General features: G+C 36.2%; 1 protein-coding gene across 1 annotated transcript in view; it reads left to right on the top strand.

Moving 5' to 3' along the window:
- SPATA1 (spermatogenesis associated 1) overlaps positions 1–12,079 on the top strand; it is a 52,265-nt gene that overhangs the window by 14,877 nt on the left and 25,309 nt on the right. Inside the window, 3 exon segments of the mRNA XM_061121524.1 lie at positions 2,379–2,432; positions 2,525–2,756; positions 11,689–11,809. Coding sequence (XP_060977507.1) covers positions 2,379–2,432; positions 2,525–2,756; positions 11,689–11,809 — 407 coding nt within the window.

Below are 12,079 nucleotides of genomic sequence, written 5' to 3'. Positions count from 1 at the left end.
AAAGAGCCTCTTGATGAAAGTGAAAGAGGAGAGTAAAAAAGTTGGCATAAAACTCATAGTCAGAAAACTAAGATCATGGCATCTAGTCCCATCACTTCATGGGAAATAGATGGGGAAACAGTGGAAACAGTGACAGACTTTATTTTTGGGGGGCTCCAAAATCACTGCAGATGGTGACTGCAGCCGTGAAATTAAAAAGACACTTGCTCCTTGGAAGAAAAGTTATGATCAACCTAAACAGCATATTCAAAAGCAGAGATGTTACTTTGTCAACAAAGGTCCGTCTAGTCAAAGCTATGGTTTTTCCAGTAGTCGTGTATGGATGTGAGAGTTGGATCTGAAAGAAAGCTGAGTCCCAACGAATTGATGTTTTTGAACTGTGGTGTTGGAGAAGATTCTTGAGAGTCCCTTGGACTGCAAGATGATCCAACCAGTCCATCTTAAAGGAAAAAAGAAAGAAAGAAAAAGAAAGTGAAACCGCTCAGTCGTGTCCGACTCTTTGCAACCCCATGACTGTAGCCCACCAGGATCCTCTGTCCATGGAATTCTGCAGGGAAGAATACTGGAGTGGGTTGCCATTTCCTTCTCCAGGGGATCTTCCTAACCCAGGGATCAAACCTGGGTCTCTCCCACATTGCAGGCAGATGCTTTAACATCTGAGCCACCATGGAAGCCCCAGATCAGTCCTGAATATTTATTGGAAGGACTGATGCTAAAGCTGACACTCCAATACTTTGGTGACCTGATGCAAAGTGACTCATCTGAAAAGACCCTGATGCTGGGAAAGATTGAAGATGGGAGTAGAAGGTGACAACATAGGATGAGATGGTTGGATGGCATCACCAACTTACTGGGCATGAGTTTGAGTAAACTCGAAGTTGGTGATGGACAGGGAGGTCTGGCATACTGCAGTCCATGGGGTTGCAAAGAGTGGGACACAAGCAACTGAACTGAACCGAACTGATTCTGTATATTTAGAAGAAAAAGAGACTCCTTCCAGAAAGAGAACAGGTGAAATGGAGAACTTTAGGAAAGAAGTGATCATCAGTGGATTTTGACAGCTCTTGATCTTGATTTGATCTTGCAAAAATGTTGGGTAGCAGAAGCTTTCTGAGTAGAGAAAGCAGAATGAGCACGGAAGTGGCAAAGCAGACAACTACAGAAAAGTGAGTGGTTCAGTTTTTACTGGAGCATTGACTGTGTGAAAGGGAATAGTAGACAATTGTAAACATAGTTGGTTGAAGGTCTTGAATGCCAGACTAATGAATTTGGATTTTTTTTTTTTTCTGAAACTTTGTAGTTTTTGAGCAGAAGATAATGTAATGAGAGCCTTAAGAAACCAGAGACAGGAATTGTAACCAGGAGTCTTACAGTGGCTAGGCAAGAGATAAGAAGATTCTCATGAACAGGCTGGCTCTCAGATTTCATCTACTACTATTTTCTTCTTGGTTCTACATTTTAGCCACAAAATCTTCCTTTGGTCCTCACATGAAGTCAGACTCACATCTATTTCATCATCTTTGTACCTGCCTGGAAATCACTTCCCCCGATTTTCAAATAGATTGCTTTTTTTTTTTTCATAATTCAGTTCTCAGCTCAATTATTGTCTTTATTTTTCTTTTTTTTACAAAATGCCTTCCCTGACCACCTAATTTTCAGATATTCTTTCTCTGAATTACTCTCTATTACATCACTGGATTTTATTTTCATAAATCATGTATTACTACCTTAAATCATGTTTATTTTAACATCTGCTCTCCAAGTAGAATATAAGCTACATGAGAGCAGGGACTTCACATTACCATTGTACCCCCACCCTATAGGACATCACCTGACACACTATGCCCTCCATACTTGTTGAGTGAATAAACAAGTAACAAATTAACTCTGTGGGTCTAACGTTTAGGAAGTAAAGTTTACAAAGTTGGATTCTGGAACTAGATTACCTGGTTTTGCATCCCAACTTGGAAACTTCCTACTTCTAAAATCTTAGGCAAGATACTTAACCTCTCTTTGCCTCATTCTCATCTGTGAACTACAGACAATACGTATGTCTATCACATGGAACTGTGAGGATTAATTGAGCTTTATATGTACGTGTAAAGCATGTAGAATAGGGCCTGGCACATAGTAAGTCCATGCAAGTGAGAGCCATAATTACTGTTGTTAAATAACATAGAGTTTCTATTATGTTTAGTACACTGAATAGAAGCAGGATATATTCTACCTTTTCTAGAATCTAGCTTAGTTACCAGCTTTAGTACCAACTATTTGATGTGATTTTTATATCACAGATATATGCCTTCTGCAAAAAAGTGAGGTTAAAAGTAAGTGGAAAATGCTACAAAAGCTTTAATTATTTTTTCATTTGTTTGTAGGTGAAGACAAAGCAAGAATCAGAACTGAAACTCAAATCATTTGTTCCTCCATATGTGTGTAATTTGACATTTTAAACTTATGCTAATTTTTTAACTTATTGCTTTTTAAAGTATAAACTAATTTTTAAATTTCCTGTATGTTTTAGGCTCTTCAACCAGAATTATATTTGCTTCCTATAATGGATCATTTAGGAAATATTTATTCAGCATCAGCAGCAGTTTCTTTCAATAAACAACAGACTAATAGCAGTGTTGCTGAGCCTGACGGAGTAATACACAGACCACTTAGTATAACTCCGTCAAAGGAAGAACCTGCAACAGATCCCAGTTTTTTAGAAAATGCTTTGAAAGAACTTCTTGACAAGAATCAGGAAGAAGGTGATTTCAACTGGAATGAAGTTGTTATAGTACATTTTAATAGTCAAGTCTAGGCAAACTCTGGGCAAATCTAGCCTTACAAATACAGGCAATATAATAGGAAAGCTCCAGTTCAATTTGGGGAGTTTTAAAAATAGTTTTACGAGTTTGGAGAAAAAAAGACTAAATACTATGCTAAAATAAAAATAAAATCAAAATACAACATAAAGTCTACCACCTTTTATAATAGTTTCAGATAAAGTTAAGGCTAAAGGAGAAGAGAAGGGAAGTGATTGTTACATAAAACCTTATTGTTGTAAGTTCAGAAGTATCTTATCCAGGCAAACAGTATCAGGCCAAAACAAAATAATATTGGGAGACATTTGTATTTCAAAGACTAAAAATTTTTTTATGATTACACATACCAACTTACTGGTAGTTTAGTTCTCAAAAAGTGGTAGGTTTTTAAAAAATCAAAATTAAACTTATAAATATATAAATTAAGCTGGTACTACACTCTAAGAATCTATTGAAATAAGTCAGTTGGATTTTTTTTTACCCGGCTGCATACAGCAACTAAATTGTGATGGAAAACCAAATATACTAAAATTTTATGAATTAAATGAATCCCCCATCAGTTAATGACAACACTCTTTACAGCTGCAAAATACACTTATTCTTAATTAGTCGCATTTTTCTTCATCTTCAGTTATAACAATTATTGCATTCTGCATTCTAAGTTTATACTATGCCTAGTGATATTCCAAACTTAGCCCCTTCTTGTGTGTGTGTGTGTGCTTAACCTTAGATACATTTAATATGGGCTTCCCAAGTGGCACAGTGACAAAGAATCGCCTGCCAATTCAGGAGACACAAACGACACGGGTTCTATCCCTGGATTGGGAAGGCCCTTGGAGGAGGAAAGGCAACCTGCTCTAGTATTCTTGCCTGGAAAATCCCATGGACAGAGGAGCCTGAGGCTACTACAGTCCATGGGGTCTCAAAAGAATCAGAAACAACTGAGCATACACACATTTGATGTGATCAGTGAGAGTCTTTACCTTATTTTTTTTACCTAGGTATATCCCTGCAGTTTTATATATGGCTTTCCAGTCATGGTATCAATTAGAGGTTAAATGAAGAAACACCTAGGAAAAAAGTTAACTGTAGGATTCCAGTAGTCCTGAAAAGTACAAGATCAAGTAACTAATGAAGTAGGCAATTACCCTACATAAAGTTATGAGTAGTATCATATTTTATACTCTAGGCTACTGGCCAAGTCCCTGAACTATGTTACTTGCACAAAACCCCAAAAAAGTATTTGATTGAGAATATTTAATCTTTATGAATTTTGTGTCATTGTAATTTTTAAATAGTATTAATTTCTTGGTGCTTCACATCAAAAAAATTAACTATAATTTAACTGAGAGCCTAGTGTATGCTCATTTTACAAAGTTCTAGAAATATCAATAACTATTAAGAGGAAAATAAGGATTAACAATAATTTCACCATCCAGAGATATCTGTTGTAAAGTGAAAGTGAAAACTGCTCAGTCATGTCTGATTTTTTGCAACTCCATGGTCTATATAGTCCATGGAATTCTCCAAGCCAGAATACTGGAGTGGGTAGCCTTTTGCTTCTACAGGGGATCTTCCCACCCAGGGATCAAACCCAGGTCTCCCACACTGCAGGCACATTCTTTACCAGCTGAGCCACAAGGGAAGCCCATAGTTGTTAGTATCTGTTAGTATTTTGGTGTATATTCTTCCAATTTTTCTTTAGTTCATATAAATATTTTTGAACTTTTGAAAAATGAGGACACATACAAACTCTTTTAAATCCTCTTCTTTTAGAAAATGTCACCCACATTTCATGTCAATAAATATAGATCTACATCATTGTAGAATTCTCTTGTGGTATATTTGTTTATATAACCTTGAATTAATATTCTTGCTATTATGAATGGTGCTATAAGCAACATTTTTCTAAATACAATATCATGCATTTATCATATCTTCTTCTTAGAAGTTTAATGGCTGTTTCTCAGGGGATGTGTTTTGTTTGTTATTCTTATATTCATCTATTTTATTTTTTAGATTCCATGTATAAATGATAACATATAGTATTTGTCTTTATCTGACTGGCATATTTCACTAGGTTTCTTAGAAGAGCTTTCCAGTAGTCCTGGAAACCTTGTGTGCCTCTTTCTGGTCACATCTTGCTCCTTCTCCAATAAAAAGAGTACTCTTATTTTTAAAAAAATTATGTATTTTTTGCAGTGCTGAGTCTTTGTTGCTGTGTGCGGGCTTTCTCTAGTTGCAGTTACTCTCTAGTCACAGTCCATGGTGAAGAATAAGAATATTGTGGTGGCTTCTCTTGTTGCAGAGCACTGGCTCTAGGGTGTGTGGGCTTCAGTAGTTGTGGTGCACAGGCTTATATGCCTCATGGAATGTGAATCTTCCCAGACGAGGTATCAAACCTATGTCCCCTGCATTGGCTGGTGGATTCCAAACCAGTGACCACCAGGGAAATCTTACTTGATTTTTTTAGTTACTTGAATTATTTTTTCACTTTTTGTATAGTTTTATTATAACCTGAATGTGTATTCCTTAGTAATAATTTAGTTTTGTCTCTTTTGAAAAAATTTTATTTAGACAGAATCATACTGAAAGCATTTTATTTGGAACTTTTTTCTTTTACTTGACATTATAACGAAAAATTCAACAATGATGTCATGTATAACACTATTTCATTTCTTTTTACTGTTGTATAATATTTTATTGTATGATCATATCATGATTTATTTATCTATTCTGCTGACAGACAGTTGGTTTCCAATTTGGGGCTATTACAAATATGCTATTTTGTACATTCTTGTACATGAGTCTTAAATGCATATGTGCAGAAGGATCTCAAAAAAGTATACCTAGAATTAGCATTGTATGTATATGTTCAACTTTACTAAATAACTTACATGTGTTTTCCAAAGTGACTGTACCTAACAACAATATCTAAAAGTTCCTGTTGAACCATAATCTTGCTGTCAGACTACATTCTGGATAATTTGTTCACCTCTTTCTTCCAAATCTACCTTACCAATTCTCTTTTTAGCTATGTCTGCTGCTGCTGCTGCTAAGTCACTTCAGTCGTGTCCAACTATGTGTGACCCCATAGATGGAAGCCTACCAGGCTCCCCCATCCCTGGGATTCTCCAGGAAAGAACACTGGAGTGGGTTGCCATTTCCTTCTCCAATGCATGAAAGTGAAGGGGAAGTCACTCAGTCGTGTCCGACTCTTAGTGACCCCCTGGATGACAGCCTACCAGGATCCTCCACCCATGGGATTTTCCAGGCAAGAGTACTGGAGTGGGGTGCCATTCTGCTATTAAACCCTTACACTGAATTTTTAATTCCAAATATTCTGTTTCTCTTTTCTAGTCATTCTCTTTACTTAAAATTTCTTCATATGTTTCATGGCCATTTGGATTTGTCTTCATTCAAGTGTTTTGCCTATTTTATGTTCTCTTAAATATTGACTCATTTTGTTGTTGTTCAGTCGCTCAGTCATATCTGACTCTTTGCACCTCCATGGACTGCAGCACACCAGGCCTCTCTGTCCTTCACCATTGCCCATAGCCTGCTCAAACTCATGTCCATTAAGTCAGTGGTACCATCCAACCATCTCATCCTCTGTCGTCCCTTCTCCTTCCTTCAATCTTTCCCGGCATCAGGGTCTTTTCTAATGAGTCAGTTCTTCACATCAGGTGACCAAAGTATTGGAGTTTTGGCTTCAGCATCAGTCCTTCCAATGAATATTCAGGACTGATTTCCTTTAGGATTGACTGGTTTGATCTCCTTGCAGTCCAAGGGACTCTCAAGAGTCTTCTTCAACACCACAGTTCAAAAGCATCAATTCTTTGGCACTCAGCTTTCTTTATAGTCCAACTCTCACATCCATACATGACTACTGGAAAAACCATAGCTTTGACTAGATGGACCTTTGTTGGCAAAGTAATGTCTCTGCTTTTTAATATGCTCTCTAGATTGGTCATAGCTTTTCTTCCAAGGAGCAAGCGTGTTTTAATTTCATGGCTGCGGTCACCATCTGCAGTGATTTTGGAGCCCTCAAAAATAAAGCCTGTAAGTGTTTCCATTGTTTCCCCATCTATTTGCCATGAGGTGATGGGACCAGATGCCATGATCTTAGTTTTTTGAATGTTGAGTTTTAAGCCAGCGTTTTCACTCTCTTCTTTCACTTTCATCAAGAGGCTCTTTACTTCTTCTTTGCTTTCAGCCATAAGGGTGGTGTCATCTGCATATCTGAGGTTATTGATATTCCTCCCGGCAATCTTGATTCCAGCTTGTGCTTCATCCAGCCCAGCATTTCTCATGATGTACTTTGCATATAAGTAATATAAGCAGGGTGACAATATGTACAGATATTTTTCCAGCATTTGTATGTGTGTGTGTGTATACATGTGTGTATATTTCTATATAATTCACTCTAGATTTTAGTTTGTGGCTTGTCTTTTTATTCTCTTTAGATTCTTTGAGGAAGGAATTCTTAAATTTTGTCAGCATGTTTTAAAAATTATAGAGATGACTGTTGACATTTTCAGCCCTGTTTTGTTTTATGCATTTTGAAGCTCTGTTATGAGATGTATGCACAATTTAGGATTGTTATGTTTTCTTGAAAAAAATTGACTTCTATGTTATAATGTAATGTTTCTCTTTATCTCTGGTAATGCTTCAATTTGAAATTCACTTAGTCTGATATTAATATAATCACTCTAGCTTTCTTTTGATTAGTTTTTGATGGTATATCTTTATCTATTTCAGTATTGTCTGACTTTATATTCAAAATGGGTTTCCTATAAACAGCATATATTTATATCTTACTTTTTAATCCAGTTTGACCATCTATGCCTTTTATTAATATTAGGCATGTTTAGACCATTTACATTTAATGTAATTATGGATGTGGTTGGCTTTAAATGTACCATTTTAGTATTTATTTTCTATTTGTCTCATCTGTTTTCTGTTTTTCCTTGGCTTTTTTTTTTTTTTGATTAAGTAGTGTTTTTTTTGTGATTCAATTTTACACCACCATTGGCTCATTAGTTATTCCTCATTTTAAAAAGCATTTAGTGGTTACTATAGGTTGATGGTCAGAAAACACCTTTTTTTTTTATTTTATTTAAATCCATGCCCTATGGCTCTTTTTTTTATAAATAAACTTTTACTTGAACAAAGCCATGCCCTTTCATTTACGTATTGTCAATGACTGTTTTTGCACTGCAATGACAGAGGTGAGTAGCTGTGATAAAGGCCATGGTCTACTAGCCTGAAATATTTGCTGTCTGTATCTTTAAGAAGAAGTGTCTGCAGGATATACATTATATAGACCTTTAATTTGAAGTATACTTTCAATTATGTACAACTTCATATATCATATAAGAACCTTACAGTAATATACTTCTATTCCCTCCCTCAAATCTTTTGTGCTATTGTTGTTATACATCTTACCCCTATATATGTTACAAACTCCATAATACATTTTTATTGTTTTTGCTTTTACTGTGCATCATCTTTTAAAGAAATTAAAAATAAGGGGAAAATGACTTTTTTAAACTTAGGAGAGAATTTCTTTCCCCTAACCTAGTAGTAGTAACCAATGCTTTGTATGTTTGTGATCCTGGGCCCAAGATGACCCTGCCAGCTTTTAGCTTCTATTCTTCCTTTAGGCTTTATCTAAGACTAGGGGTGGGAAGGTTTCCTATACCCTACTCAGTAATAAAAATTTACAAGGCTGAAATTGGTGGAAGAGGAGTTACCTATTTTTTTCCTCTAGGGTATATGGCTTTTGCTACTATTCTTCCTCCAGAGTCAGTGGATTTTTGTCCAATCCCTATGATGGGAGAGTTTTGTGCTCCTTTTCCATTGGCTTAAGGCTCTTGCTTTTTGTGAGAAAAGAGTGTTTAAGAAAGATAGGGTTTCTTATTCACACACATTCATACCTGTGTGTCACTGATGACTCTTTTGGGTCTCCTGCCCTGCCCCCAGTCTTTCTTATGAGTGTGTGATACAGGTACATGGAAAGGAGCTTGCTATGAGTATTGACTGCCTTTTGTGTCTGGGGATCCTAGAAATTCCAGAGTATCTTGGTAGCCCACATTAGCCTTTAGAATTCCTTAAAATTTTATCTCTTTTGTTTTTTACTTTTTTTTTTTAATATTTATTTATTTTTGGCCATGCTAGGTCTTCATTGCTCTGTGGACTTTTCTTTAATTATGGCAAGCAGGGGCTACTCTCTAGTTGTAGTGTGTGGGTTTCTCGTTGCTGTGGCTTCTCTTGTGGAGCACAGGCTCTAGAGCACATACAGGTTCAATAGTTGTCGTGCATAGGCTTAGTTGCACCACAGTATGAGGGATCCTCCTGGATCAGGGATTAAACTCATGTCTTCTGCATTGGCAGATGGATTCTTTACCACTGGGCCATCAAGGAAGCCTCCTTTTTTACTTCTTCAAACAATGACACTTACTTCCTCCAATGCTCTGTCAAAAATGAAACATCTTATTTTCTCCTTGGAGGAAACTGGAATCTGATTTCTTATAAACTTAACTCTGATGAGTTCAGTTATTATTTTATAGATTTTTTTTCTCCTTGTTCGGGTGGGAGTAGTTTTGTCTTTCTATATCCTCAGCAAAAGTGGAGCTGCAGTTCTTTAGTCAAGTTTGTCAGCATTTTCTTTCATGATTAGTGCTTGCTCTGTATTAAGATGTCTTTAAAAAATCCCTTTTCTACCCTGAGAGCATGAAGATATGGCCCTGTATTATATTACAAATATTTTATGGTTAGCTTTCCACATTTAGTTCATTAATATAACAGGAATTTATTTTTATGTGTGATGTGAGATGAATTTCCTTAATTTTTATCATATGTACACTATCATTTATTGATGATAGTTGTACAGTATCTTAAAATTGTCAGATTGCTCTTTAGTGGTGCTTGAGAATACAAAATATCTGAGCTCTAACATTAGTATCAAAATATAACTGGTAAAAATATGCACAGTATATTTCATTGGTTCTTTAATGAAGGAGAAAAGATGTATTTCTTTACTTATTTTTACATATTAAAATGGATAGTCATTTCCATTAGTTATCTTTTATTCTTTTCCAGCACTACACATCTCTATTATATTTTTTGACATGCCTCAACTTTATCATGTTTAATCCTTGATTATTGTTGCCCCCAAGCCAGTACACTTTCTTATTTCTTCCGTTCCATCATTCTTCCAGTTGTTCAGACTTAAAGCTTTGAAAATTTCCTTATTGTAAAATGATAGCTTCTTAGTTTAAAGGAAACTTAAAAAGCATCTTGAGTGGCCTTCTTGCTTACATCTCCTTTCTAGTCTATCTTCTAGACTGCCATCAGCATCATTCTTCTTGTTACAAGTTGGATTATTTATCTTCCTATTTAAAAACCCTTGAAAGAGTCACTGATTAAGCCCCCTTAAAATGGCATAGAGAATTATTCATACTCTTGACTTCAAATCCGGGTTACAAATGTTGGGCCATGCAGCCCAATTCCAGAAGGTTTTCTTCACATAGGTTATGATTTGAATGGAGCTTTCAGGATTTGTTTAATGTGGTAGTTTGTTCAATAATTTTTACCTGGTATTAGTAATAGTACTCGGAGAAGGCAATGGCACCCCACTCCAGTACTCTTGCCTGGAAAATCCCATGGAGGAGCCTGGTAGGCTGCGGTCCATGGGGTCTCTAAGAGTCGGACAGCACTGAGCGACTTCACTTTCACTTTTCACTTTCACACATTGGAGAAGGAAATGGCAACCCACTCCAGTGTTTTTGCCTGGAGAATCCCAGGGATGGGGGAGCCTGGTGGGCTGCCGTCTATGGGATCACACAGAGTCAGACACAACTGAAGTGACACAGCAGCAGCAGCAGCAGCAGTAATAGTACTATTATTATTGCCTGGAAAATTCCTTGGACAGAGGAGCCTGGCAGGCTATATATAGTCCATGGCGTGGCAAAGAGTTGAACACAACTAAGCAACTGAGTACACACACACACACACACACACACACTATTTTATTATAGTTCAGTGATAGGAAAGAGAGGAAAAAGTACCATATAGTACAATCAGAGGTAGGTAGGGATTTAGCTACAAGATCCTTGTTTACAAAGCTAAAATGTTTTGCAGGTAATGGGAAGCCATTTGAAGTTTTTAACAGGAATGGTGTAATTGGATTTCAGTTCCAGAAAAACAATGTGGGAGACAATATGGAGACTAGACTGAGGTGATAAAGACCTGAACCAGGAAATGCTATGGAATGGAAATCAGAACTTGAAGTCTAAAGACTTCTAATGATTGCATACTGTGCAGAAAGTGTTTTATATGCACTATTGCCATTTTAGAGCTAAGGAAACTGAAGTGAGAAATAACTTACCTGAGGTCACACATGCTGTGATAATGCCCGGGCGGGAACACTTACATGTTTGCGTATGTAAAATAACAAATGACATGTGCTCTGTATTTATACCCAGTGCTTTCCAGAGGAGGATCCTCAGGATGCTATTTGAAAAGATACTTTTGGCAAAGGCTTTTTAGAGACAATTAGATTTGAATAAAACCCAACTTACCTCACCTTGTACATATTGTACATAAAAACAGAGAAATCCTACAATAGGTGTGTGTCTTTATGGGATTTGTGTTCCTGTTAGGATTGCTTTAATCCAATTTTCCCCAAACTGAATTTACCAAAGAATTCTCCTTTTGCATAAACTAGAGTTTTCATGAAATTCAGTTTGGAAATAGTAAAGTTCATGGAGATATTGAAACATGGAAGAATATATAGTATGTACATATAAAAATTTATTATTTTAGTATTTTCTTAATATTGTAAACTTTCTTTGCTATGGATGGATATCAGCATCAGCTGGGGGAAAAGCTACTCCAAATGAGAATCAGATCGGAAATAATCAAACTGGAAATCCTGAATTGCCACGATCACAGGAAGATTCAGATAATGATTATTTTAGTGACAGTAAAAGGTAATTAGTATGAATGTTGATTTTACATATCATAATCTATAAGAGTGAGATACTCAGGGTACTGTCTTAAAATCTTCTAATTAAAACAAGGACCAAGTGAAGTTAGTGACATTTTTAACTAAAACTACCTTGATTCTGATGTTTGCTGTTGTGTACTAGTATTTCCCTCCAATATAATGGGGGATAATGTATTGCTTAAATTTATTCTATTGTAATTCTTCTGTCATCAGGGGCAACCTAAATGGCAGAAAAGTTTCTGTCCTCATTTTT

The sequence above is a fragment of the Dama dama genome, chromosome 20 (genome assembly GCF_033118175.1).
Source record: "Dama dama isolate Ldn47 chromosome 20, ASM3311817v1, whole genome shotgun sequence".
NCBI classification, from domain to species: domain Eukaryota; kingdom Metazoa; phylum Chordata; class Mammalia; order Artiodactyla; family Cervidae; genus Dama; species Dama dama.
Note: the sequence above shows the minus strand (reverse complement) of the source record. Positions and strands in the feature narration are given on the sequence as shown.